General features: G+C 40.7%; 1 protein-coding gene across 9 annotated transcripts in view; it reads left to right on the forward strand.

The window, feature by feature from the left end:
* LOC121279313 (protein FAM214B) overlaps positions 1–24,083 on the forward strand; it is a 163,847-nt gene that overhangs the window by 117,115 nt on the left and 22,649 nt on the right. For 8 of the 9 annotated variants that reach the window (XM_041190503.1, XM_041190493.1, XM_041190462.1 and 5 more), the window contains 5 exons: positions 6,576–7,614; positions 14,080–14,138; positions 18,157–18,256; positions 19,830–19,988; positions 21,479–21,547. In XM_041190503.1, the coding sequence (XP_041046437.1) occupies positions 6,712–7,614; positions 14,080–14,138; positions 18,157–18,256; positions 19,830–19,988; positions 21,479–21,547 (1,290 nt within the window). In that variant the 5' untranslated portion in view covers positions 6,576–6,711. Of the gene's footprint in view, positions 1–3,161; positions 3,191–6,575; positions 7,615–14,079; positions 14,139–18,156; positions 18,257–19,829; positions 19,989–21,478; positions 21,548–24,083 lie in introns of all 9 variants that reach the window. The other variant, XM_041190511.1, reaches the window with a different exon arrangement.

A 24,083-nucleotide genomic window follows, 5' to 3' on the forward strand; every position in this document is an offset into this window, starting at 1 on the left:
CTGGAACATGAGCCTTAAGTACTATTGCCGGTGTATTGTCAGGGCCATAGCCTTTGCACTATCCAGTGCCTTCCGCCATTTTTTTAATCGCATGGAGCGAATCAAATTGGTTGAAGACTGACATCTGTGATGCTGGGGTCCTCTGGAGGAGGCCAAGATGGATCATCCACTCGACACTTATGGCTGAAGATTGTTGTGAATGCTTCAGCCTTATCTTTTGCAGTGATGTACAGGGCTCCTCCATCATTGAGAATGGGGACATTTTGGAGCCTTCTTCTCGAGTGAATTGATTAATTGTCCACCACCATTCACAACTGGATGTGGCGGAACCACTTTGGCTAAGCTTGAAGGGCCCTTAACACATTCTGTAGAGTGCTAGGCACCTCTTGGATGGCCAGAGTTTTGTGTGGTGCTCAGCTGCCCGTGACCCCACCCCCACCACCTGACCAATTGGCTGCAGCTTGCCCCATTGGACTGCCTGCAGTGCTGTCAGCTCACGCGCAGGCATTTCCTAACCCACACTACAAAGCTGCATCGTTAGCTTGAACCATGGGGGAGACTGATCCAAAACGGGATGATAACATTGCAAGGGACTTAGAGTACCTCCACCAGTGACTGCTCCATGGCCAGCTTTCACATGGAGATTGTACAATGTGCCCAGGCGTCCAACTGTTCTGCAGCCCACTAAAAAGCTGATTAGTTTCCAGCCTGTGTCTGAGGGAAGAAAACCTCTGGAATATGTGGTGCCTCTTTCATGCCTCTGTGTCTCAAGCGGGCAGATAAGCTAGAGGTCTGATTCCAAGTACGTCAATGTGGCTGTGCCTGAACTAATGCATGGCCACTTCCCTTTTCCATCTCCCCACCCAGCACATGCTTGTGCACTACCATCAACTGCAGTGCAGCCCTTGTCCACTCCCCAAGTCGCCTCAACTGCAGGGCAGCCCTTGCCCTGGCACTGTACTGTCAGATACCCAGGAAAAATCAACTTGCCTGTGCCCTTGCCTGAAAGTGTGGTGCCTCAACCTTGAAGCCCAGCAGGCGACCATGTCAAGCACTGTGCAACTTTACTGTACACTGACCTCCAGGTTCCCCTCAAAGTGCAGCCTGCTAATTGCACGCCTTTTATGTGCAAAACACGTCAGCATGATTGCTTGGATGATCCAGTGTGCGGAGATGATTCCGCCAGGCTGGGTTTATAATGATATGCAGATATATTATAATGAGGTTCCCGACATCCGACGGCGGGAAACTCAGCCCGCTATTGACTAGCAGTGCAGATGATCGCAACTGCGTGAAACAGATTTTTGGCTGCCTTGCCATATTGTCTGCTCGCGCCACTGAGCATGCCCAATGTCAGCGGGCATGGAAAGTTCCATTCTATGTGATAGATCAACTGTAGAAGTTTAAGATTAAATCTAGAAAATTACTTTATATAGGACAAGGGGATGTGAATTCAAATATTTCAAAGACAAGAATGAACTGATAGCTGTAAATTCTTCTTCATGCATGGGATGGACTTCACAGTATAGTAGCGTAGGCAAAGCCTTAGAATTATTTAAACCATTGGCTGACACAATAGGAGTGGGGAGGGACAATTGTAGGATCTTTTCAGAGACCCCAAAGTGGATATTCAGCAAATATTCAGCATTTCCCAAACTGTTATTCTCTCCACAGTTCTGATGAAAGGTCATCGACCTGAAACATTAACTGTTTCTCCACATACTGCCAGACCCGCTGAACATTTCCAGCATTTCCTGTTTTATTCTAAATGAATTGAGATCAGTTCTGTTGTTGCCATCAGTGTTGCCATAATATATTAATCATTGTCGGTGATAGACTGGTAACAAAACTCTCCAAGATATCACATTGGGAGGGGTCATAAATGGGGAACAACATTGACAGGTTGAATAAAAATTTGATTATTTTGGTAATGCAGAGAATTGCTAAACCATGAAGTTGGAGGAAGATTACATGCTAGAAATACAAAATGAAGGGGAACAATCTACAGGAGAGTGATCTGAGGTTTTAGTGGAAAACATCCTTAAAAATATCAATGGTTACAACTGGTGAAAAAGCTAACTTTTTTTTTAGAATGTATAACATCATCAGCTTTCACTTAAATAGTGCCTACATAGAAAGATGCCCCAAGGCACTTCACAGAAGTGTAATTGGGTAAATTTAAATGCTGAACAAAAGAAATAAGTATGGGTGAGGGTGTTGATGGGGGCAACCATGTGTTAGGGTGCAAGTGCTGGAAAAGTATAGTTAGCTTGTATAAAATACTGTTCTGACCTTGAGTGTTGTAGATGTTTCTGGGCACCATACCACAATGGGAATATTCTGCCCTTGGATGATGTTCAAAGATGCTGGAGGACAAGGGACCTTGATTTCTGTATATCCAAAGCTCCACTGCCCAAATTCTGTCCTACTTATCATTTCCTGTCCTTCAACTTTGAAATTCTCACCCTTGTGTTCAAATTCCTCCACGACCTCACTGTTCCCGATTTATGTAACCTCCTCCAACCCTACCATGTCCTAAAAGTTCTGTTTGTCGAATTTAGTCATCTTGTGCTTCCTACCATCAGGAGCAGCTATACTTTGTTACCTATTCCCCAAGCTGTGTAATTCCTCCCCCAAACCCCTCTACCTTGTCAACTCCTCCTCCTCTTTTAAGACTCTACTAAAACTCCACCTCCTTAACAGAGCTTTTTCCTTATTTCTTTGTGATGCATTTTACTCATTTAAGGCAATTTAAAAATGTAGTGCTACTGCTGTCACCACCTTCCTGTGTCAACTTCCTTCCTGACTCTAAAACTGATAGTTTATGTAGCTAAGTTTCTTCCACAGTCCACTTTCCCCATTATGGTTCTAACGTTTACTAAAGATATGTTTTGTTCAAATTTTTTTTTAAACCACTGAACCTTAAACTTTTTTGGAACCATTTAACCATTTCTCATCTGTCTCTTCTGTAGAGTTTAATTAAGAACTCAATTGAATTGAATGGTGGAACAGGCTCAGCTGGGGGTGGGGTGTGGGATGGCTTATTGCTGTTCCTACACACAAAAAAAATTACTTCAGCTTGGTAAAAGCATCAGATAACATGAGTACGTAATGACCAGTCTAAAATTGAGCCAAAGATTAACAGAGTCTCTCACTTTCAGGATGAAGTGAATAGCAAAGAAAAAAACAGGTAATTCACACAATGGAAATAAATTCCCCCCCAAAAAGCTGAATAAACACCTGGTGATCATGAAGTTATATATTGATCTACATGACTAAATGTTCTTTGGAATATAAGTTCCTTTGCTGCTAGAACCATTTGAAATGTTGTTTGTGGAATACAATGGTTAACATTGGGTCAAATGGCTGAAAAATTAGATTGGCCTTTTGAAATTTTGCTAAATTTTAATTGGTGTACTGATGGTATTTGTTGGAATATTGAAGAAATGTTACGGAAAATTCTGGAATGCTGCATTATTACAGAAACTGCTCTTTCAGCATAGTTTTGTAAGAACACAATCCAATCTTTCACAAACCCAAATCTGTTAACAATTGAAATGAATGACAATGACAAATGGTAATTTGATTCATGAGTTTTGATATACAGTGTTAATTGTGAAGGTAAATAGTTCTGTTTCTACTTTTCAAAATTTGGGAAAATGTACAGTACTGGGAAATATGTATTTAGAAGTTGAAAACCAGAGGTACAATGCAACTCTAATTGTACTACTATTTTTAAAATAATACTAGAGTATGATCCAAGTTGATAACATTAATTATTCCCTAAGATGTAGTCCATTGGCATGATGAAAGGCCATTTTGCAGCAGTATTTAAAATGAATGTGGCCTTCTCCAAACCTAAGTATGTTGATTAAATATACTCTTGGTATAAGCACTTAAACATAGAACAGTGACCCTTGCACAGTTACCCAAGTGTAACTGAAGTGAGCTGCATAGTAATATACTGAAAGACACAGGAAGTAATAGCTAATGAATGCTACTTTTTATTGACCTGTTTTATTTCCTCTTGTACATAAAAATAAACAGAATGAGAACATCAGAGTGTCTGTCTGCTTTCTTTGACTGGTAATAGCATGTGATGCAGCAAAGAAGATTGAAACCGGTTTTGTGATAGGTGGGTGGGAGTTGCTTAGATAGTCTGAGCCAAGCCACCATGGGCTTTTTTTTAGGCATGGTTGTTGAATAGTGGGGTGGGATGCCTAGTTAATGAAACCTGGAAGTGTAGGCCTCTCATTCAAGACTGGAGTCCTTCCCACTCAGTCCAGATCACCCAAGAAGCCAATGCCTCAACTGGTAGGGTGGTTAATCTTGTGCTTGGGGTCTTAAATTTTATCTGTAACTAACCTGCCCATAATTCCTCTAGGATGTGTTCTGCAACTAGCCATATAATTCTTCAAAAACTCTGCATTCCTCCATCTCTGACCACTTGTCCATCCCTCCAAGTTCTTACACCCTGTTATTGACAGCTATGCCTTCAGCTGGGTAGACCCTAAGCTCTAGCGATTTCCCCCCTAAACCTCCCCACCTCTCCTCCTTTAAGAACCTCCTTAAAACCCCCACTTTGACTAAACTTTTGGCCAGTCTCCTTATTTTGCTTTCTTAATTTTTGCCTGATTATATTCCTGTGAAGTATCTTGTCAAATCAAGCCTTGTCAGAATTTTAGTATTCCAGTGAATACAGGCCTAGTCGGCCCAATCTCTCCTCATATGACAATCCTGCCATCCCAGGAATCAGCCTGGTGAGCCTTCGCTGCACTCCCTCTACGGCAAGTATATCCTTTTTTGGGTAAGGTTATGCAATACGCTGCTCATTGACACTCAGTTTGGGTTCCCCCAGGGTCACTCAGCTCCTGACCTCATTAAAGCCTTGGTTCAAACATGGACAAAAGAACTGAACTCCAGAAGTGAGGGGAGAGTGACTGCTCTTGACATCAAGGCAGCATTTGATCGAGTGTAGCGTCAAGGAGCCCTAGAAAAACTGGAGTCAGTGAGAATCAGGGGAAAACCCTCCATTGATTGGAGTCATACTTAGCATAAAGAAAGATGATTGTGGTTCTTGGAGCCAATCCTTTCAGCCCCAGGACATCACTGCAGGAGTTCCTCAGGGTAGTGTCCTTGACCCAAACATCTTCAGCTCATTGTAAGGTCAGAAGTGGGGATGTTCGCTGATGGTTGCATGATGTTCATCAGCATTTACGACTCATCAGATACTGAAGCAGTCCATGTCCAAAACCAGCAAGACCTGGACAATACCCAGGCTTAGGCAGACAAGTGGCAAGTTGTCAACATTCCTGCCTCAAGTGCCAGGCCATGACCATCTGCAACAAGACTGAATCTAACCAACTCCCTTTGAAATTCAATGGTATTACCACCTCTGAATCCCCCACTATCAACATCTTGGGGGTTACCATTAACCGCAAACTGAACTGGACTAGTCATATAAACACTGTGGCTACAAGAGCGGTTCAGAGGCTAGGCGTTCAGAGGCTAGGAATCCAGCAGCAAGTAACTCACCTCGTGACTCCCCAAAGCCTGTCCACCATCTACAAGGCACAAGTCAGAAATGTGGTGGAAAACACTCCATTTGCCTGAATGAGTGCAGCTCCCACAACACTCAAGAAGCTTGACACTATCCAGGCCAAAACATCCCGCTTTATTGGTGCCTCATCCACAAACATTCACTCCCTCCACCACAGTGGCAGCAGTGTGTACCTTGTACACGATGCAGTGCAGTAACTCACCAAGGCTCCTGAGACAACACCTTCCAAACCCACAACCACTATCATCTAGAAGGGCAGCAGACACATGGGAACACCACCGCCTGGAAGTTCCCCTCCAAATCACTCACCATCCTGACTTGGAAATATATACTGTTCCTTCACTATTGCTGCATCAAAATCCTGGAACTCCCTCCTTAACAGCGCTGTGGGTGTACCTACACTGCATGGACTGCTGCGGTTCAAGAAGGCAGCTCACCACCACCTTCTCAAGGGCAATTAGGAAGAGGCAATAATACATGCTGGCCTAGCCAGCGACACCCACCTCCCATGATGAATGAAAAAAATATTGTGTTTACATTAGCAACATAAGTGCTGTTGTTGTCTCCCTTCATGGTGAGAATGTGTATTCATGTCAATCAATTGGAAACTCTATATTATTAATAAGTTTAGTTCTGAGGGTTTCAAGTAATAAGTTTTGTAAGTATCAAAAAATTAAGAGACCATTGAAAATGTGAAACACATCAGGTAGAGATAAGAATACATTTTTTTAAGTGAAATATTTGGCAAACTACATTTTTTAACAAACAGGCTGGGAGTCTTCAGAGTTTGGTAATCACTTGCATTTGAAGGACATCATATTTGTTGACAATTAGACTGGCAGACCTCAAACAATTTAAACGGGCCTTTGCTACAAAAATGCATGTTATTAAAAACTGGGATTTTATAATTTTATGGACACAATAATATTTTCATGCATTGAGCTAATTATAAATAAGTAGCTTCTGATTAAAAGCTTTTTTCTCTGATTTAAGAGTAATTTTCTTTCTTTTTTAGATGCTGTGCCACAGGAGTGTCCAGAAAAGCATCTTTGGTTTAACTTCATGAAGGAGACTCCTCATCTTTGCAAAGCACAGAAACATTTTTCTGCCCTTGGATTTCTACATTTCTGTGGTGTAAAACACAGCAGTCCATGAGGCACATGCATCTGGAGACCTCTCAGAAAGAGCAATCTAAAGATGTACCTCGGCAGGCTACAGGCCAAGCAGATGGCAGCTTCCAAGGTACACCAACGAACGACTATCGCTTGGACTCTAGTGATGTCATCTCTGAAAGAGGAGTTTTGGCAGGATACAGTGAAAGTGAGGTTAGATTTCAAAAAGTGTATCAACTTTCAATATTTTCTCACCTATCGAACTCTTCAAATAGTTTGGATCAGAGGAATTGCAAACAGGGTATTAAAAGAAGTCCAACTGAACATCATCCAGACCTTGAACTCAATCAGAAAAGAATCCATGTGCACTGCAAAAATTCTGCTACGTTGACTGAAAGTCTAAATGCATCTTATTGTGGAACTGATAATGGCAATCTTTCTGAAAAGGCTGTAGAAAAGACAGGTGACTATACAGATCACCGGGATATTAGTTTTCATGATGGAGACCCAGTTATGCATGGTTCTGCACAACACTTTTCTCACAGTGGTTTGCACGTTATTGAACACACAGGCTCCCAAGACAGTATCTTGATAGAAGATGGTGAGACAGATTCACCTGGAAATAAATTGGTACCAACAACACCATCCTCGGAGAAAGAGACCCAACATATTATTGGCACTGGACTGCTCTCCTCTGAGAAAACACCCTTCTCCTGTGGACAAACAAGTACTATCTCTGCCAGATGTACAGTAAAACGAAAGCTGCTATCGCCAACAAATGCATCAGGGAAAGAGATGTGCTCAGGGGATGAGAGCCCTTCTGTTGCAAAGAAATGTAGGATTCAATTAGTTAATTCCATCCCAGTTTCTTGCAGAAGTACTGATGCCAAAGCAGCACCTTTCTGGAATCACCTACTTCCATCCTCAAGGGATACATCCAAGGTTTGTGATATTGGCAGTACCTTATTCTTTGGCAAGTTAGTATGCTTTCCAACTGAGCCTTGTTTCTTAAATCCATTAGCTAATGCAAAGAAAAAGTTTAGGGAATTGCTTTCTTTACAAAGTTGTCTTCCTTTTTTCAACGTCTTGTATCTGGTTGAAAATATCCCGTCTTGACGGTATTTCTTTTTATCTTATGAAAACCTGATATTTCAGGTCTCAACTCTACCTTTTCATCACATAGGTGCCTCTGGATCATCTCCAAGGTTAGTCCAAGACATTGACTCCTTGGTTGTTGCTGGGTTACTTATGTCACCAAAGTGTAGCTGTGTTCAAGTGTAGAGTGGAAGTCCGTGCCATGGTACAAAAGTTAGATTGTACCTTGGCATAAATTTGGGTTGTCATGACTTCCGACAGCCATATTACTGGAAGACTGGAATGACCTCTCAAGTTATTTTGATGAACATGTCCCAAATCAAATAATACCTTCACAATTATATGGCTGTAGCAAAGTCAAATGGGAATATTTGCTTCTGCCTTGTTAAAGAAATATAAACTCAGCATTCCTGGATTACTGTTCAGGTTTCTCCTATTGCAGTGCTGAGGATCTTGCATCCTGTGGTAAAGTAAGTAAAGTTGGGGAAAAATATAGAATCTGAATAGCTTCATCAACCAACTTGCCAGATCCTTCAAAATTCAAAAGGATTGATGGACGATTTTTAAAAATTCATTCACGGGATGTGAGCTTCGCTGGCTAGCCCAGCATTTATTGCCCATCCCTAATTGTCCCTGAGAAGGTGGTGGTGAGCTGCCTTCTTGAACCGCTGCAATCCATATGGTGTAGGTAAACCCGCAGTGCTGTTAAGAAAGGAGTTCCAGGATTTTGACCCAGCAACATGAAGGAACAGCGATATATTTCCAAGTCGGGATAGTGAGTGACTTCGGGTCTTTCTTCCTGGGCCCACCTGAGATGACTAATTTATTGGCAAAAAAAAACAATGATTTCTGACAATGTTATGACAAATAATCAACCTGCAAAAGCCTTTTTTCTTTAATTTTGAATTTGTTTTGACTATACTGCATTAAGTTAATTTTTTAGATCATTTCCTTGCATGTCTCATTATAGAATCCAACCCACATTCATTTAATCAGAGCAAGTCTCAGGCCAGAGTAACTGGAAACCAGGATTAAAGAACTTGATTTGAATTTGGTGTGCGTTCTGCAAAGGTGACCCGATGGATGGACTTTTATCTCCTCCCTCTCTATAGGAGCCCAAAACTACATGCAATGGTCCAACTGTAATCTCACTAAGGTTTTATATAAATACACCATAACACCTTGAAGTTTACATTCTCTGTCTTGCCATAAAATCCAGTATTCCATTAACTTCTTTTTGGCTTTCCCTATTTAAGATGCTGCTTTTAATTTTTTTCATAAGCTCGAATCCCTCAAATCTCCCTGCTCTTCCATCCCAATCACAGCACAGAAACTACCTCAAGTTATCCATGATGTACTTAGATGGCAGCACATTATTCCTGTTAGTCACCTTTGATTTTTCTCAAAGTGTTTGATGTGATTGACAAATAGCACATGGTAGTAAAGGCACATTGGTAACTTGGTTACTTTATTGGCTATGGGATAGGAGGCAGAGTGTGGTAGTGAATGGATGTCTTTCAGGCCAGAGAGGAGTATGCAATGGGATCTCCCTTGAGTCATTATTAGATTCGTTGCGTTTCTTGTTATATATAAATATCCTGAACGTGGGTATAGGAAGTACAATTTTAGAAGTTTGGGAAGGATGGAAAACTAGGCAATGGAGTAAAAAGTGAGCAGGATAGTAAGAGACCTCAGGGGAACATAGAACATTGTGAAATGGACAGACAAAATGACAGATGCAATTTAATGCGGTTAAGTGAAATGGTGCACCTTGGAAGAAACCACATGTAGAGGTGGTAAAGGCAACTAGTCTGATGGGGGGTACAAAACCAGAGGGACCTAGGTTTGCAGATTCACAAATGTTTGAAAGTAGCAGGGAAAGTTGATAAGGTAGTTTTAAAAATTGCTTATGGGATACTTGGCTTTGTAAATAGGGACATTGAATACAAAATAAGAAAGTCACTCTAAATATTTACAAATCTCTGGTTTGATCTTGGCTGGACTGTTGTATACAATTCTGGGCATCAGACTTTAGGAAGGGCATCAAGGCTTTTGGAAAGGGCACAAAGGATATTTACCAGGATGATACTAAGGATGGGGTACTTAGGTTAAAGAGACTGGAGAAATTAGAATTGTTCTGAGAGCAAAAAATATTAAAGGGATTCCTAATAGAAACATTCAAAATGAGGAGGGCTTTTTGACAGGTGTAGGGAGAAACTGTTTCCCCTAGTAAGCAGGTCAATAACTAGAGGTCATAGATTTGAAATTGTCAAAAGAATCAGAGAGGAAATTAGTATTTCTTTTCATCCAGGGGGTTGTTAAGATCTGAATTGAACTACCTGAAAGGATTGTATAACCAGATTCCATGAGAACTTTCAAAAGGTAATTGGAGAGGACTTATTTGCAGGGTTGTGGGGAGAAAGCTGGGGTTTAAGACTAAATTAGACATTCTTTCGTGCACAGGCATGATGAGCCAAGTTCCTCCTTCTGTGTTGTAAGTTTCTAGTGGTTGACATGGCATCCGTCTCCTCTGTGGCTCACTTCTGGGGGAATACATTGGCATTGTTCTTTTCTCATCTTTGTTAATGCCGCTGACACATAGGATCACCTCCTGACATGGTCATCTCTGGTATAACCCCAGGTTCACTACTTAGTTGCTTCCCTTTCCTGATTTACATGCTATTCCTCAGCAATATTATTCATAGGCATGAGATGATTTTCCATGTGGCTGGTAACACCCAGCTCTACTATATCATTATTTCCCTTGGATAAGAAATATCTCTATGCTGTCCTACTGCCTGCCCAACATTAAGTTGTAGATGAGCCAGAATTTCCTCCAATTGAATTGGGAAGATCAAAGCCATTCATTGTATTCACCCTTTGCCAAAAACTCAATAACCTTGCTGCAGAGTCAAGTGCCTCTCTTACTATTCACTTCAGTAATGCAAGATAACCCTTGACTCGGTGCTTTGCTCAACCCAGAGTGGAAGTTCCAGTTGCCTTCTCCAGCCGTCATCAAAACTGCTTACTTCCACATTTAAAACATTACTCTATCTATTCCCTACCTCACTACCACTGCAGCTGAAACCCTAATCAACACTTTTTTTTTGTCACTTCCAGAAATGATTTCTTAACACCACCCTCACTGACTCAGAAGCTCTGCCCTCAATGAACTCCAACTCATGCAAAATCCCATTGTCAATGTCCTGCCTCACAAATATTGCTTGCCCTTTTCTCCAGTTTTTGCTAGTCTACATTGGCGCCTATCCTAATGCTTCAGTTTAAAAACCTTGTCACGTAGAATCATAGAAATTTACAGCACTGAGGAGGCTATTCATTTCCCCACTGGAGAACAAGGAGCCATCCAGCCTAATCCCACTTTCTGGCTCTTGGTCAGTAGCCGTGTAAGTTACAGCATTTCAAGTACACACCCATGCTTTTTAAATGTTAGGAGAGTTCCTGCCTCTATGAGCCTTTCAGGCAATGAGTTCCAGACCCCCACCAACCTCTGGGTGAAAAGATTTCCACTTGAATCCTCTCTAAATCTCCTACCTCTTCCCCTAACCTATGCCCTCTGGTTGTGGACCCTCAACAAAGGGGATAGAACCTTCCTTTCCACTCTATCTAGACCCTTATAATTTTATACACTTCAATTAGGTTTCCCCTCAGCCTCCTCTGAAAGAAAACAAACCTGCCTGTTCAGTCTTTCCTCATAACTAAACTTCTTCAGTCTAGCCAACGCCTTCATAAATCTTCTTTGTACCACCCCTCCTCTGCCCCCATAGTGCGATCACATTTTCCTACAGTATGGTGATCAGAATTGCACACAGTACCCTAGTTGTGGCTTAACTTGTGTTTTATACAGTTCCAGCATAACCTCCCAGCTCTATTCTATACCTTGACCAATAAAGGTAAATATCCCATTTGCCACCTTAATCACTTTTATCAACCTGTCCAGACCTCCAGAGATCTGTGGGCATGCACCCCAAGGTCCCTCTGTTTCTCTACATTTCTCAGTATCCTGTTGTTAAATGTGTATTCCCTTGCCTAGTTAGCCTTTCCAAAAGCATTACCTCACGCAGACCTAGATTAAACTCCATTTGCCATTGATCCGCCCACCTGACAAGTCCACTGATATCTCCCTGCCACTCTACAGCTTTCTCCTTCGTTATCAACTGCATAGTCAATTTTTGCAGCATCTCCAAACTTCTTAATCATGCTCCCTACATTCAGGTCAAATCATTGATACGTCCCACGAAAAGCAAGAGACCTAGTACTGAGCCCTGCAGAACTCTACCGGAAACAGACACAAAAACATTGACTATTACCCTTTACTTCTGGTCTCTGGGCCAATTTTGGATCCAGCTTGCCACTTTGCCTTTGATCCCATGCGTTTTTATTTTTGTGACTAGTCTGCCATGTGGGATGTTCTCAAAATCCTTGCTAAAATCCATTTTGGACTATTACATCAAATGCACTACCCTCATCAACCCTCCTTGTTACCTTTCAAAAAATCAGACACAACCTTCCTCAGCAAATTCATGTTGACTACCTTTGATTAATCTGTGTCTTTCTAAATGAAGCTTTATCCTGTTCCTCAGACTTTTTCTTAATAATATTCCTACCACCAAGTTTAGATTAACTGTCTTGTAATTACTTGGCCTATCCCTTTCTCCTTTTTTAAACAATGGTACAACATTAGCTGTCCTCCAGTCCTCTAATACAATGCCTGTAGCCAGAGAGGTTTGGGAAATGATGGTCAGAAACTCTGCTATTTCTTCTCTTGCTTCACTCAACAACTTTAAATCCATTTCATCCAGGCCAGGGGGTTTATCCACTTCCAAAGATGTTTAAATCCCTTAAGATGTCCTCTCTCACTATGTTACTTTTATCTAACATTTCATACTCCTTCCTGATTGCAATTTCTGTTTTGTCCCTCTTGTAGCTTTGATCCACCTTGCCATAATCTCATTGATCTTTTTACTCTCTACCCCATTCCAAGACCCTTGTATCTCAACTCTGGGTGCCTTTCCATTTACCATCCATGGCTGCAAAATGTGGCAGATCTTTCACTTATTGTGGCTGTACCCACGGGTATGCACTTTTAACCACAGAGCATCATTTCCTCTATTCCTGCCTTACAACATCATTTCAAAACCTTCCTATTTGACCATGCCCTTTTTCTAACACCTTAACTTATGTTCTATGTCTGGTCTTGGGGAATGTTTCGAGACATTGAGAATATGTTTATCAATTATGCAAAAATAAAAAGTGATCAAATTGTCGTAAACTGTCTGTAATCTCTTGCTTCCTCCTTCCCCTTATATTTATTTCAACTATGTGTAAGATCTGGTAAGCCCACAAATAATTAAGGGATGAGTAGGAAGACATTCATCTCAAATGGCTTAATCCCTAATTTATTGTTCTCTTTATTTACATTAAAAAGTGGCTATCTAAACTATAAGCATTTAAAATAGATTAACAAGAAGTTTTAGTACAGTAATGCACCTGTCCTTCAATAATTTATCTAGACATATAACAGTTTTCAAAAAAAATTGTTAATTCTGAAGTGAAATATATAACAAATGAGTAAGGAAAATTATAAAATAAAAAACCCAAGTTTCTCAAAAAATATGAAATACTAAGAGAGTGGTGTTTTGCTTGTTATGTTACTGATAGGTTCCTGATTGGCCCTAGGTTTTGCAGACAAATTTCAAAGTACACAATATGACCTGCAGTACTATATGAATGCTCACAGTTATCCCATGCATCTAGCTGAAAGAACTAGCTGAATGATACTTAAACCAGAAATGTATACTGAAGTAAATCTTTCTATTAGCCCATGATTGTATGACCAAAATTTTTTTAATATACATTGTTGGACATCTGGAGCATTTGTAGAGTAGTCATTGATTATTTTCATGATACTCATAGACATATTTAAAGCTTTAAATGCAGCACATGTAATTAAATAGGCTTCCCTTTTCCAGAATAAAAACAAGTCTGGTTCTATGCTTATCACTCCATAAGTAATAGCAGCTTTTATTAGTGGAGAATTGCTAATGAAACATCTAAAACATTATTTTATGTTTATTGCTGAACAACAATTGATTTAGTTCTGACAAACAGTTGTGATTCGGGTGAGAGAGTATTCAGTTCAGGAAGTAAGAGTAGGCAAAAACAATCCCAAAAGGAATGACTCAGTGACAATTTGACAATATCTGTTGCATTAGTGACTATGGGCAAAAGATACCTAAGCTCAAGGTGTCCCAAGGTGCTATGGTTTAATGTCTGCATTCCCTTTATCACTAGAATTCTTCTGATTGCATCAACGCTGGCAGAAGGATAAAGAATGGATTACGTCTAAAATCGTAAGTAGACTGTATATTATCTTCATGTGGGTATCTGCTAATTGTGGTTAAACTGGAAACAACTTCATTACTCCTTTACAAAAGCTATTACATTTGTGTTATATTAATAACTAGTCATTTTTATTTTTATCATGTTAGTTTGTTATGAGAGTATATTTATGTCATGTTATGTTACGTTGACCCTCACTCCTGAGTCAGAAGGTTGTGCATTCAAATCCCACTCCAGGGACTTGAGCAAATGCTCCAGACAACACTTAGTGCAGTACTGAAGATGTGCTGCACAGTCAGAGGTGCCATCATTCAGAGAAGTGTTCAACCAAGGTTCCTTCTCCCTCAAGTAGATGGTAATAGCTTCCATGATACTATTCAAAGGAGAGCAAGGCTGTTGTTTCTCTGTCCTAGCCAATATTTATCTTTCAAACACCTAAAATATTGTTGTTTGTCAGAGCTTCCTGTGCGCAAATTGGCTGTAGCATTTCCTACATTACAAGAGTGACTACATTTCAAAAGTGCTTTATTAGCTGTAGATTACTTTGTAACATCCTAAGGTCATGAATACGAGTCCAAAATCTTAGTTAATATGTTAAAGATAAAACAATTGAAAGTTAGTAGCAGTTCCTATTCTTCGAAACTTGAGCAATAGCGATATAATAACATCTTTTTCTGTAGTCTCTGACTCTTTTCTCTCCTGCGCACCCCATCTAAAAAATGCAAGATTATTTCTCTCGTAACTCCATGGCCTTCACACTGTTGATACTACTGAGGGAGCATTTGCCACTACCCCTTTCCTTTGGCACAGTAGTATGAAGTTCAAGTACGTTGAAATATTTTATTTGTCAAAATCCAGGCTTTGAAATATGTCAACTGCAAGATTTCCTTTCCCACAGCTTGTCACAACTCGGACCCTTTAGGCCTTCCAGCAGAAAAAATCTTCACATGGTGCAAATTCCATCAGTGTTTCTTTTAAAAAAGAGGCTTGAAGAGCCTCTATTCAGTCAAGGATTGCAAATATCACACTGTGTTTTGTATTTTGAGGACAAAGATGGTGTAGGATGTCCCTGTTGTCTTCCTTTTCCTGCAAATAGTTCTACTAAAATTAGCTTGACAAAAAAAAATCAGCAAGAAGCAGTATCACGTCTAATGTATGAATTAATTTTTTTCCAGCAATCCAAGTGATCTTCATTTAATGTTGGCATCAGGTGAATGATTAATTGAAATCAAACAATGAATAAATTAATCTTCCTTGATTTAGTTTTCTGTCACTTAACTGATCATTTGTTGAACAAGTTTTTGACATATTCCGTGGAACACTGAGTCCTGAAATAGCTCGTTCATTTCCAGCACTTCAATATTGTAGAACTCTTCACTAGTTACTCTCACTTCTTCCGAATAATCTGTAGCCATATAAAACCCAAACTTGTCATTGTCTAATCTTTAGTTTTGATCTTTCTCAATACCTATCCTCCTCTTAGTGTTTCCCACATTATAGGTTTTAACTTTTCAATTGTCTTTGTTAATATAGTTTTTCCCCCGATTTTTCTCCTTTGGTACCTTTCCTCTCTTTCTTGAAGGTGGTAACCTTGATGCTGAGTTAACATTCCACAGGCCTCTGATACTTCACTCAGGTAGACATTCTTGATTTCTGAGATTAGATCTTGTTATGCAAACTATTTTAACTGAGGGACATCACAGCTGGCCCTGAATTTTCCCTTGGCTGAAGATTCCCCTGCACATCCACCCCAGTGTGTATTGAAAGCAAACTTATAACACACACTGGCAAATATCATCACATTTTTGTTTCTTCACTGTGTCAACATTTGTTTTTAAATTTGAAATCTAGTTATTATAAATTGAAAGCTTGTGTTATCGATTGGCACAATGAAATGTTTCCCATTATGGTGTATTCAAATGCATTTTGATTTTTTTTTCCTTCCTGCATTAGGTCAGTGGTGTGTTACATTGTGATATCTCCCAAAAATTAAGCTAAACCATGGTTAAAATTCTGTCACTCACAATGTGACGCATTTGCGTTTTTTCTCTTGCTTTCTTCCCCATTTCAAACAATGTGGTGTTAATAATACATAAGATACATCACTTCTAACCCTTCTCAAACCTAAGTAATATCTATTAAATCTAATTCTGCTTCCTGTCCTTGAAAGCACATTTTCTAACAATGCTGATACATGACCCCTTAATTCCATGCAACTGATTTTTTTGTAACAAGCCTCCTGTCAGACATTGGGCCTGATTTAACTCTTTGCAAGTTTCTGAATGAATTAAAATCTCACCCAATGTCTCCAATACCTGAAAATTCATATGCCCTAAACCCACTACATTCTATTTCACTCACTTCAGAAAACTGTAAACTTTGTCAAACATGACCTTGCTTTTAATAAATTGGTCATGGCAGTATGATTATCTAAAGCACCTCTTGATGTTCATGATCTCAAAATTATGGATTCTTAAGAGTTTGGCCACATGTAACGTAAGATTAACTGATCTAAACACACTTGTTTCATCTTTCTCTCCCCACTTGAACAGAGTCGCTACATTGGTTGCACTACAGTTCTCTGACACAATTTGCATATCTAAAGAGGATTAAAAAATTATGGTCAGGTCCTGCTTTCTCCACTTTTTGACGTCTGCATCAAAGCTATGTGACTTATCCATCTCAGAGTTCTGTTTTTTTTCAGCCAATTCCTTTTAACTCTAACAACTGTTCCACAACTTCCTGTAATATATCTATATTTTAATTTCATAGGCATAGTAATGTAAAGAGAGCTCAGTTTTCTTTATATTTGCCTTATGTTTCTTTATCTTATTTTTCCATTGAATTAATTGATCCTGGCCATGTAAAAGTGGAACCTATCCAGTTTCTCCTGTCCCAAAACTGGTCTGGACATATTTGGATTTCTAGTATCATCTCTTCAAACACATACAAACCTCCCTTCACTTGCACCCTGCAGTGCAGAAATAGCAATAGGTAATCCTGCGATTACTACTATTGAGTACCCACTCTTTAGTTTGTCTCTCTAGTTTCTGAAACTTCCTTAGCAGGTTGTCAGTCTACTCCATTAGTTCCAACATAAACTATGACTTTTGGCTGTTACTCTTCTCTATCCAAAATCTTTTGAACCTACTTGGTGAAGTCCCTTACTTGGCAGTTGCAGGAAACATGTCATTTGGGGCAGATGGTTGCGGCTCCAAAAGCCTTTATCTAGTCCCCTACTTCTGCATGTCCCTGTCTTTTTGGCAACAGTTTGTTCCATGGTGTTGTTGCTTTGCCCATGGTTGCCTTCCTTGAGTTGTCTTTGGTACTCAGCCTTTTCATCAATTCAACACTCTTGAGGTCAGCCATTCCCCTTCCCTTCCTCAGTAACATTCTCTGCCTTTGGGGAGAGAGTTTAAATTAATTTGGCAAGAGGTGGGCGCACCAGTATGCAGCAGCAAAGAGGAGAGATAAGGTGCATAGAAAGCCAGGAGAACCAAACAACAACAGAACAAAGGCTAGTCAACAACAACAGAACTGTCAAAGGGTCATGAGGACTCGAAACGTCAACTCTTTTCTTCTCTGCCGATGCTGCCAGACCTGCTGAGTTTTTCCAGGTAATTCTGTTTTTGTTTTGGATTTCCAGCATCCGCAGTTTTTTGTTTTTATCTTTGCCTAATCTTGCTTGGTTTAAACAAAATTACTCCTAAGTACCCTCCCTGAATTCTCTATTTCCTGAACAAAGCCAAAACTTGACCTTTCAGTTTTCTGTTTCAAAAGCTGTCTGTCCATATTTGTTAATCTCTGCCAGAATGGAAGCCAGCTAAACCTAGTCAATCCCTGTAGAGTGCATGGGACCAGGGACTCCTTTGGAGAAGCGATCGAAATAAAAACAATACTTTTCCATTTTTATTAATTTAACAGAAATTTGTTCAGACATTAATTGCAGAAATCTTTCTAAATAAAACTTGCTTATTTGACTAAGTAGTGAAGCATATCTTCACATGATGCCTATATTTTATTCTTCAGGAGACACCTACGGAGTGCATTTGCAGGAGAATCCAGCAAGTTTTCATCAAGAAGCAGCACAAATCCTTCTATTAGCCGTTCTTTGCTTGGAAATTTTGAGGTACAAATACATACTGCTGCCAACTCTGACGGATGTATTCTGGGAGGTTCCATCAGGCGACTTCCTCCTCACCCCCCCCCCCCCCCCCCCCCCCCCCCCCCCCCCCCCCCCCCAACCTTAATCCAAGGCTGGTTATCATAAAGGGAATGATTTATTCTTTTTTTAACTCCTTCCTCATTGGTAATCACCAACCAAGGACATAGCTAGAAACATGGTTTATCCTTCCGCTGGGATAAGGAAAATGAATGCCATTCCTGATTCTGGTTTGCTGCCATTCCATTCATTTAGTACAACAAGAGCCTGACACCTGAACATGTGTCCATGAGAGGCCCATAGACCAGAGTGACACAGAAATATCCCTACCTGTGAAACACTCTGTGCATTGAATGAGCCTTCAGTGCACACTTGCAATCCAGAGGGTGGTGCATGTGCAGAGCCATACGTTGTGGCCAGTGGTAATGGAAATACTTCAGTATTCACTTTAATTAAACCCTTGCCATGACTGGGAAACAAGTTTAATTAATCTGGCAGAGTGGAAAGGAAGGAAAATCCCCAGCCCCATAACAACAGAGACTGACTGTGAAGTATAAGATGTACCCTGTACATTGACTAACTGAATGTAAGACAAAACAGTTTAATGATTTGTATCTGGTCTCCTCTCTGAAGTGCCTTTGATGCATGTCCCAAATACTGAAGTACAGACGAGCATGTGCAAAGATCATGATATCCAAGCAGTTCTCATTCTTGTACACCTTCCCCCTAATCCAAGCCCCTCCCCCCAGGAAAGCACTGAAAGAAATAGGTATTCTGGAAACTACTGGGAGGATTCAAAATAGGACCAGTTGGGCAATGCCACTGCTGCTGTTTATACTATGTGGAATTCAACTGTGAAGAGTACCTGATGGTTTTTTTACTGCTCCAAATTGATCTCAGTAGAAAACAAGGTCAGTGTCAGTTTGCAATTGTGATACAAAGTGAATGTCCAATTCATCCAATTTTTATGCACAAAGTGTAAAAATTGATATAATCAGACCATAGTTCACTGGGTTGAGTAATTGGTATTACTTGCATTTAATTCATGTTTAGATTTTCCAGTTTAAGTTGCCTTTTTAAAAAGGTATTATCGTTTGGATCATTAAAATGTACAGTAAATTTACCCTATAACAAATGGAATGAAAATTGAATAGAATTTATTGTTAGCTGATCGGAAATTCTACTTTCTTTTTACTCTCCCCTTGGACTATGGAAACACTTAGCAATGGGACAGACAACTTGATTACTTGTTTCCGCCAACATCACTGTGAGCAGTCTGCTGGGAAGCTCCTTTGAGTTTTCACCTTGCAAGTTTATGAAGTGATAGGATACTGATCACCTCACACAGCAGGAGCTTGGTAACATGGGGCTCAAAACTTCATTTTGTCATTGCTATCATGCTACAATTTGCTCCAGTGTTTTAAGTGGTAGGAGTAAGCAAAGCTTTACAAATTTTTATGGAATGAAACTCATTTATTCTTTATGATATAAAAATTATAACTACATTTTTGTGTTAATAATGCCTCTTATTTCATTTCAGGAATCCTTGTTAAAAGGCAGATTTGCACCATCAGGAAGAATTGAAGGTTTTACAGCTGAGCTTGGAGCAAGTGGATCATACTGCCCACAGCATGTAACACTACCTGTGGATGTGTCTTACTACAACATTTCTGAACACAGTGCTCCATCACCATTTCTGGTAAGAGAATGCCTTTTGGCTATTATATCTGTTCAGGTTACAGTTACGTGTCCACTTTGACTCAGTTGGTAGCACTCTTGCTTTTGAATCAGAAGTATTTGCATTCAAGTTCCATTCTAGAGATTTGAGCATAAAAATCTAGGTTGACACTCCAGTGCAGCACTGAGGGAGCACTGCCATGCCAGAGGTGTTGTCTTTCATCTGAGATATTAAACTGAGGCCCCATCAGTCCTTTCAAGTAGATGTAAAAGATCCTTGGTATCATTTCAAAGAAGCACAGGGGAGTTGTCCTTTGTATCCTGTCGCATTTATCCCTTAATCAACCAGATTATCTGATCATGATCTCACTGCTGTATATAGATCCTTGCTGTATGCAAATTGGCTGCTGTGTTTCCTAGATTAAGCCGTGACTACACTTCAAAAGTACTTCATTGTAAAGCATTTTGGGACAAGATGAGGTCATGGAAGGCACTATATAAAATGCAAATCTATCTTTCTTTCTGCTATCTGTTTATAATTGAGGACAAGCACTGGTTTTATCCTATTTCAAACCTTTTAATTATTTTAAATATAATTTATATAATTTATAATGTGTTATATTTCCATATCCAAGTATTAACTTGTGTTCTTAGTTAAATAACTCAGATTGTTTCCACCACTGTAGCATCTTGATGTCATCCATGAGGCAATCATCGACATTATTTCTGTTTTTTACAATTGCTGTTTCCGCTTGGAATTTTCAGTTAATTTTGAGGTTAATAAGCAATTGTCCACTGTTAACATTATTATATTAATTGTTTGTAAATCAGGCCTTTTTTTTATGCAAGAGAACTGCAAAGGATACTGCAGCCTAGAAATTCAGTGGCACCATGCCAGTTTTTCAGACACTTGAGCTTATAATATGGCAGGCAGAAACGTATGCTCATTACGAGCTGATAACAGCTATCCCTCAATATTGTATAGGCAAAAAAATGTTCAGGGCCTGAGTCCGGACGAAGCACTGGGTCTTTTGCATATATTAACAGGGGATCGAATGCATGTATGAAGGCCCCTCTGCAATACTGAATTACCCTGAGGCAGCCAGTGCTGGCGGCATTCAGGAAAACCAAATCTACATATGGCCTAATAAGTTGCCTTTTAAGGGATCGCTGCAGTCTATCACCATAAAAGATACATTTGTTAAAAGTAAGAAAACCAGGAGGAGCTCAAATCCCAGCCCCAGTTTCTTTCTAGCACCTCCCTAGCTGGTTCCATGAACTTGCAGTTTTGAAAAATTAAGTATGCATTTAGTAAATGCATAGATTCTTGCTCATATACCTCAATCCTGATTAAAGGTCTGCATTGTCAACACCTCACAATAATACTGTTAATAAATCATCAAATAAATAATAAATTTGAGGCATCTCAAAGAGAGGATCCTTCACTCTTGGGAAGGAAAATGTTTTAACTTTATTAATTTATTTGCCTTATTATTTTTCTTTCCATTTTAGGGTGTGATAAATCTGGAATCTTTGGGAAAGAAGGGTTACAATGTCCCCAAAGCAGGAACCATTCAAGTGGTGAGTTTGGTAATCCTATAACTTTTTTATCCCTTAAGAGCAATGACCATACACATGCATACAAGCACCTCTTCAATTTCTTATCTTAAGTACTTTGTTTCTCCAATCTTGCAGAAGAGATAACACCATTAGAAAATGCACTGAAATAGCCATCAGAAGATTTGAGGTATTCCAAGAGAGGTTCCCACCTTTCTTGGCTCAGGAAGAGAAACAGAAGTCAGATTTCTGTTGCAATTGCTTTTGAATGAATATTGATGAGAACTGGACATTGAATGATGGGTAAAAGCAAAAAACTGCGGTTGCTGGAAATCCAATACAAACACAAAAATAAAAATGCCTGGAAAAACTCAGCAGGTCTGACAGCATCTGCGGAGAAGAATACAATTAACATTTCGAGTCTGTATGACTGTTCAACAGAACTAAAGAAAAATAGAAGAGAGGTGAAATATAAGCTGGTTTAAGGGGGGAGTGGGACAAGTAGAGCTGGATAGAGGGCCAGTGATAGATGGAGATTGCCAAAAGATGTCATAGACAAAAGGACAAATAGATGCTAACAGTGGTGATATTAGCTAAGAAATGTGCTAATAGGTGACATTAAGGGTAGAAAGCAGGATGAACAAGGTACAGATAGCCCTGGTGGGGGGAAGGGATCAAAATAGGCTAAAAGGTAGAGATAAAACAATGGACGGAAATACATTTAAAAATAATGGAAATAGGTGGGAAAAGAAAAATCTATATAAATTATTGGAAAAAAGAGGGATCGGAAAGGGGGTGGGGATGGAGGAGAGAGTTCATGATCTAAAATTGTTGAACTCAATATTCAGTCCGGAAGGCTGTAAAGTGCCTAGTTGGAAGATGAGGTGCTGTTCCTCCAGTTTGCGTTGAGCTTCACTGGAACATTGCAGCAGGCCAAGGACGGACATGTGGGCATGAGAGCAGGGTGGAGTGTTGAAATGGCAAGCGACAGGGAGGTCGGGTCATGCTTGCAGACCAGCCGAAGGCGCTCCTCAAAGCGATCACGCAGTCTGCGTTTGGTCTCTCCAATGTAGAGGAAACTGCATTGGGAGCAACGAATGCAGTAGACTAAATTAAGAGAAGTGCAAGTGAAATGTTGCTTCACTTGGGCCCTTAGACGTTGAGGAGAGGGGAAGTAAAGGGGCAGGGGTTACACCTTCCGCGGTTGCATGGGAAGGTGCCGTGGGAGGGGATTGAGGTGTAGGGGGTGATGGAGGAGTGGACCAGAGTGTCCCGGAAGGAATGATCCCTGCGTAATGCCACCGGGGGAGGTGAAGGGAAGATGTGTTTGGTGGTGGCATCATGCTACGGTTGGCAGAAATGGTGGAGGATGATCCTTTGAATGCGGAGGCTGGTGGGGTGATAAGTGAGGACAAGGGGGACCCTATCATGGTTCTGGGAGGGAGAGGAAGGTGTGAGGGCGGATGCGCAGGAGATGGGCCGGACACGGTTGAGGGCCCTGTCAACCACCGTGAGTGGAAAACCTCGGTTAAGGAAGAAGGAAGACATGTCAGAGGAACTGTTTTTGAAAGTGGCATCATCGGAACAGATGCGAAGGAACTGAGAGAATGGGATGGAGTTCTTATAGGAAGCGGGATGTGAGGAGCTGTAGTCGAGGTAGCTGTGGGAGTCAGTAGGCTTGTAATGGATATTGGTGGACAGTCTATCACCAGAAATTGAGACAGAGAGGTCAAGGAAGGGAAGGGAAGTGTCAGTGATGGACCATGTGAAAATGATGGAGGGGTGGAAATTGGAAGCAAAATTAAGAAATTTTTTCAGGTCCAGACAAGAGCATGAAGCAACACCAAAGCAATCATTGATGTACTGGAGAAAGAGTGGTGGGAGGGGGCCTGAGTAGGACTGGAACAAGGAATGTTCCACATATCCCATAAAGAGACAGGCATAACTGGGGCCCATGCGGGTACCCATAGCCACACCTTTTATTTGGAGGAAATGAGAGGAGTTTAAGGAGAAATTGTTCAGTGAAAGAACAAGTTCAGCCAGACAGGAGAGTAGTGGTGGATGGGGATTGTTTGAGCCTCTGTTCGAGGAAGAAGCGGAAAGCTCTCAGACCTTCTCGGTGGGGGATGGAGGTGAAGAGGCGGCAGAGGTTGGGGCCCAGGGAACTGGAAATTGTTGATATGATGTAGGGTGTCAGAGGAATCGTGGATGTAGATGTGAAGGGACTGGACAAGGGGAGAGAGACTGGAGTCAAGAGAACAAGAAATGAGTTCCATGGGGCAGGAACAGGCTGACACGATCGGTCTTCCGGGACAGTCCTGTTTGTGGATTTTGGTTAGGAGGTAGAAGCAGGCTGTCTGAGGTTGGGAGACTGAGGTTGGAAGCTGTGGAAGGAAGATCTCCAGAAGAGATGAGGTCAGTAACAGTCCTGGAAGCAATGGCTTGATGTTCAGTGGTGGTGTCATGGTCCAGAGGGAGGTAGGAGGAAGTGTCTGCGAGTTGATGCTCAGCCTCTGCGAGGTAGAGGTCAGTGTGCCAGACAGCAACAGCACCACCCTTG

This window comes from Carcharodon carcharias, chromosome 1, assembly GCF_017639515.1.
Source record: "Carcharodon carcharias isolate sCarCar2 chromosome 1, sCarCar2.pri, whole genome shotgun sequence".
In the NCBI taxonomy this organism is placed as follows: domain Eukaryota; kingdom Metazoa; phylum Chordata; class Chondrichthyes; order Lamniformes; family Lamnidae; genus Carcharodon; species Carcharodon carcharias.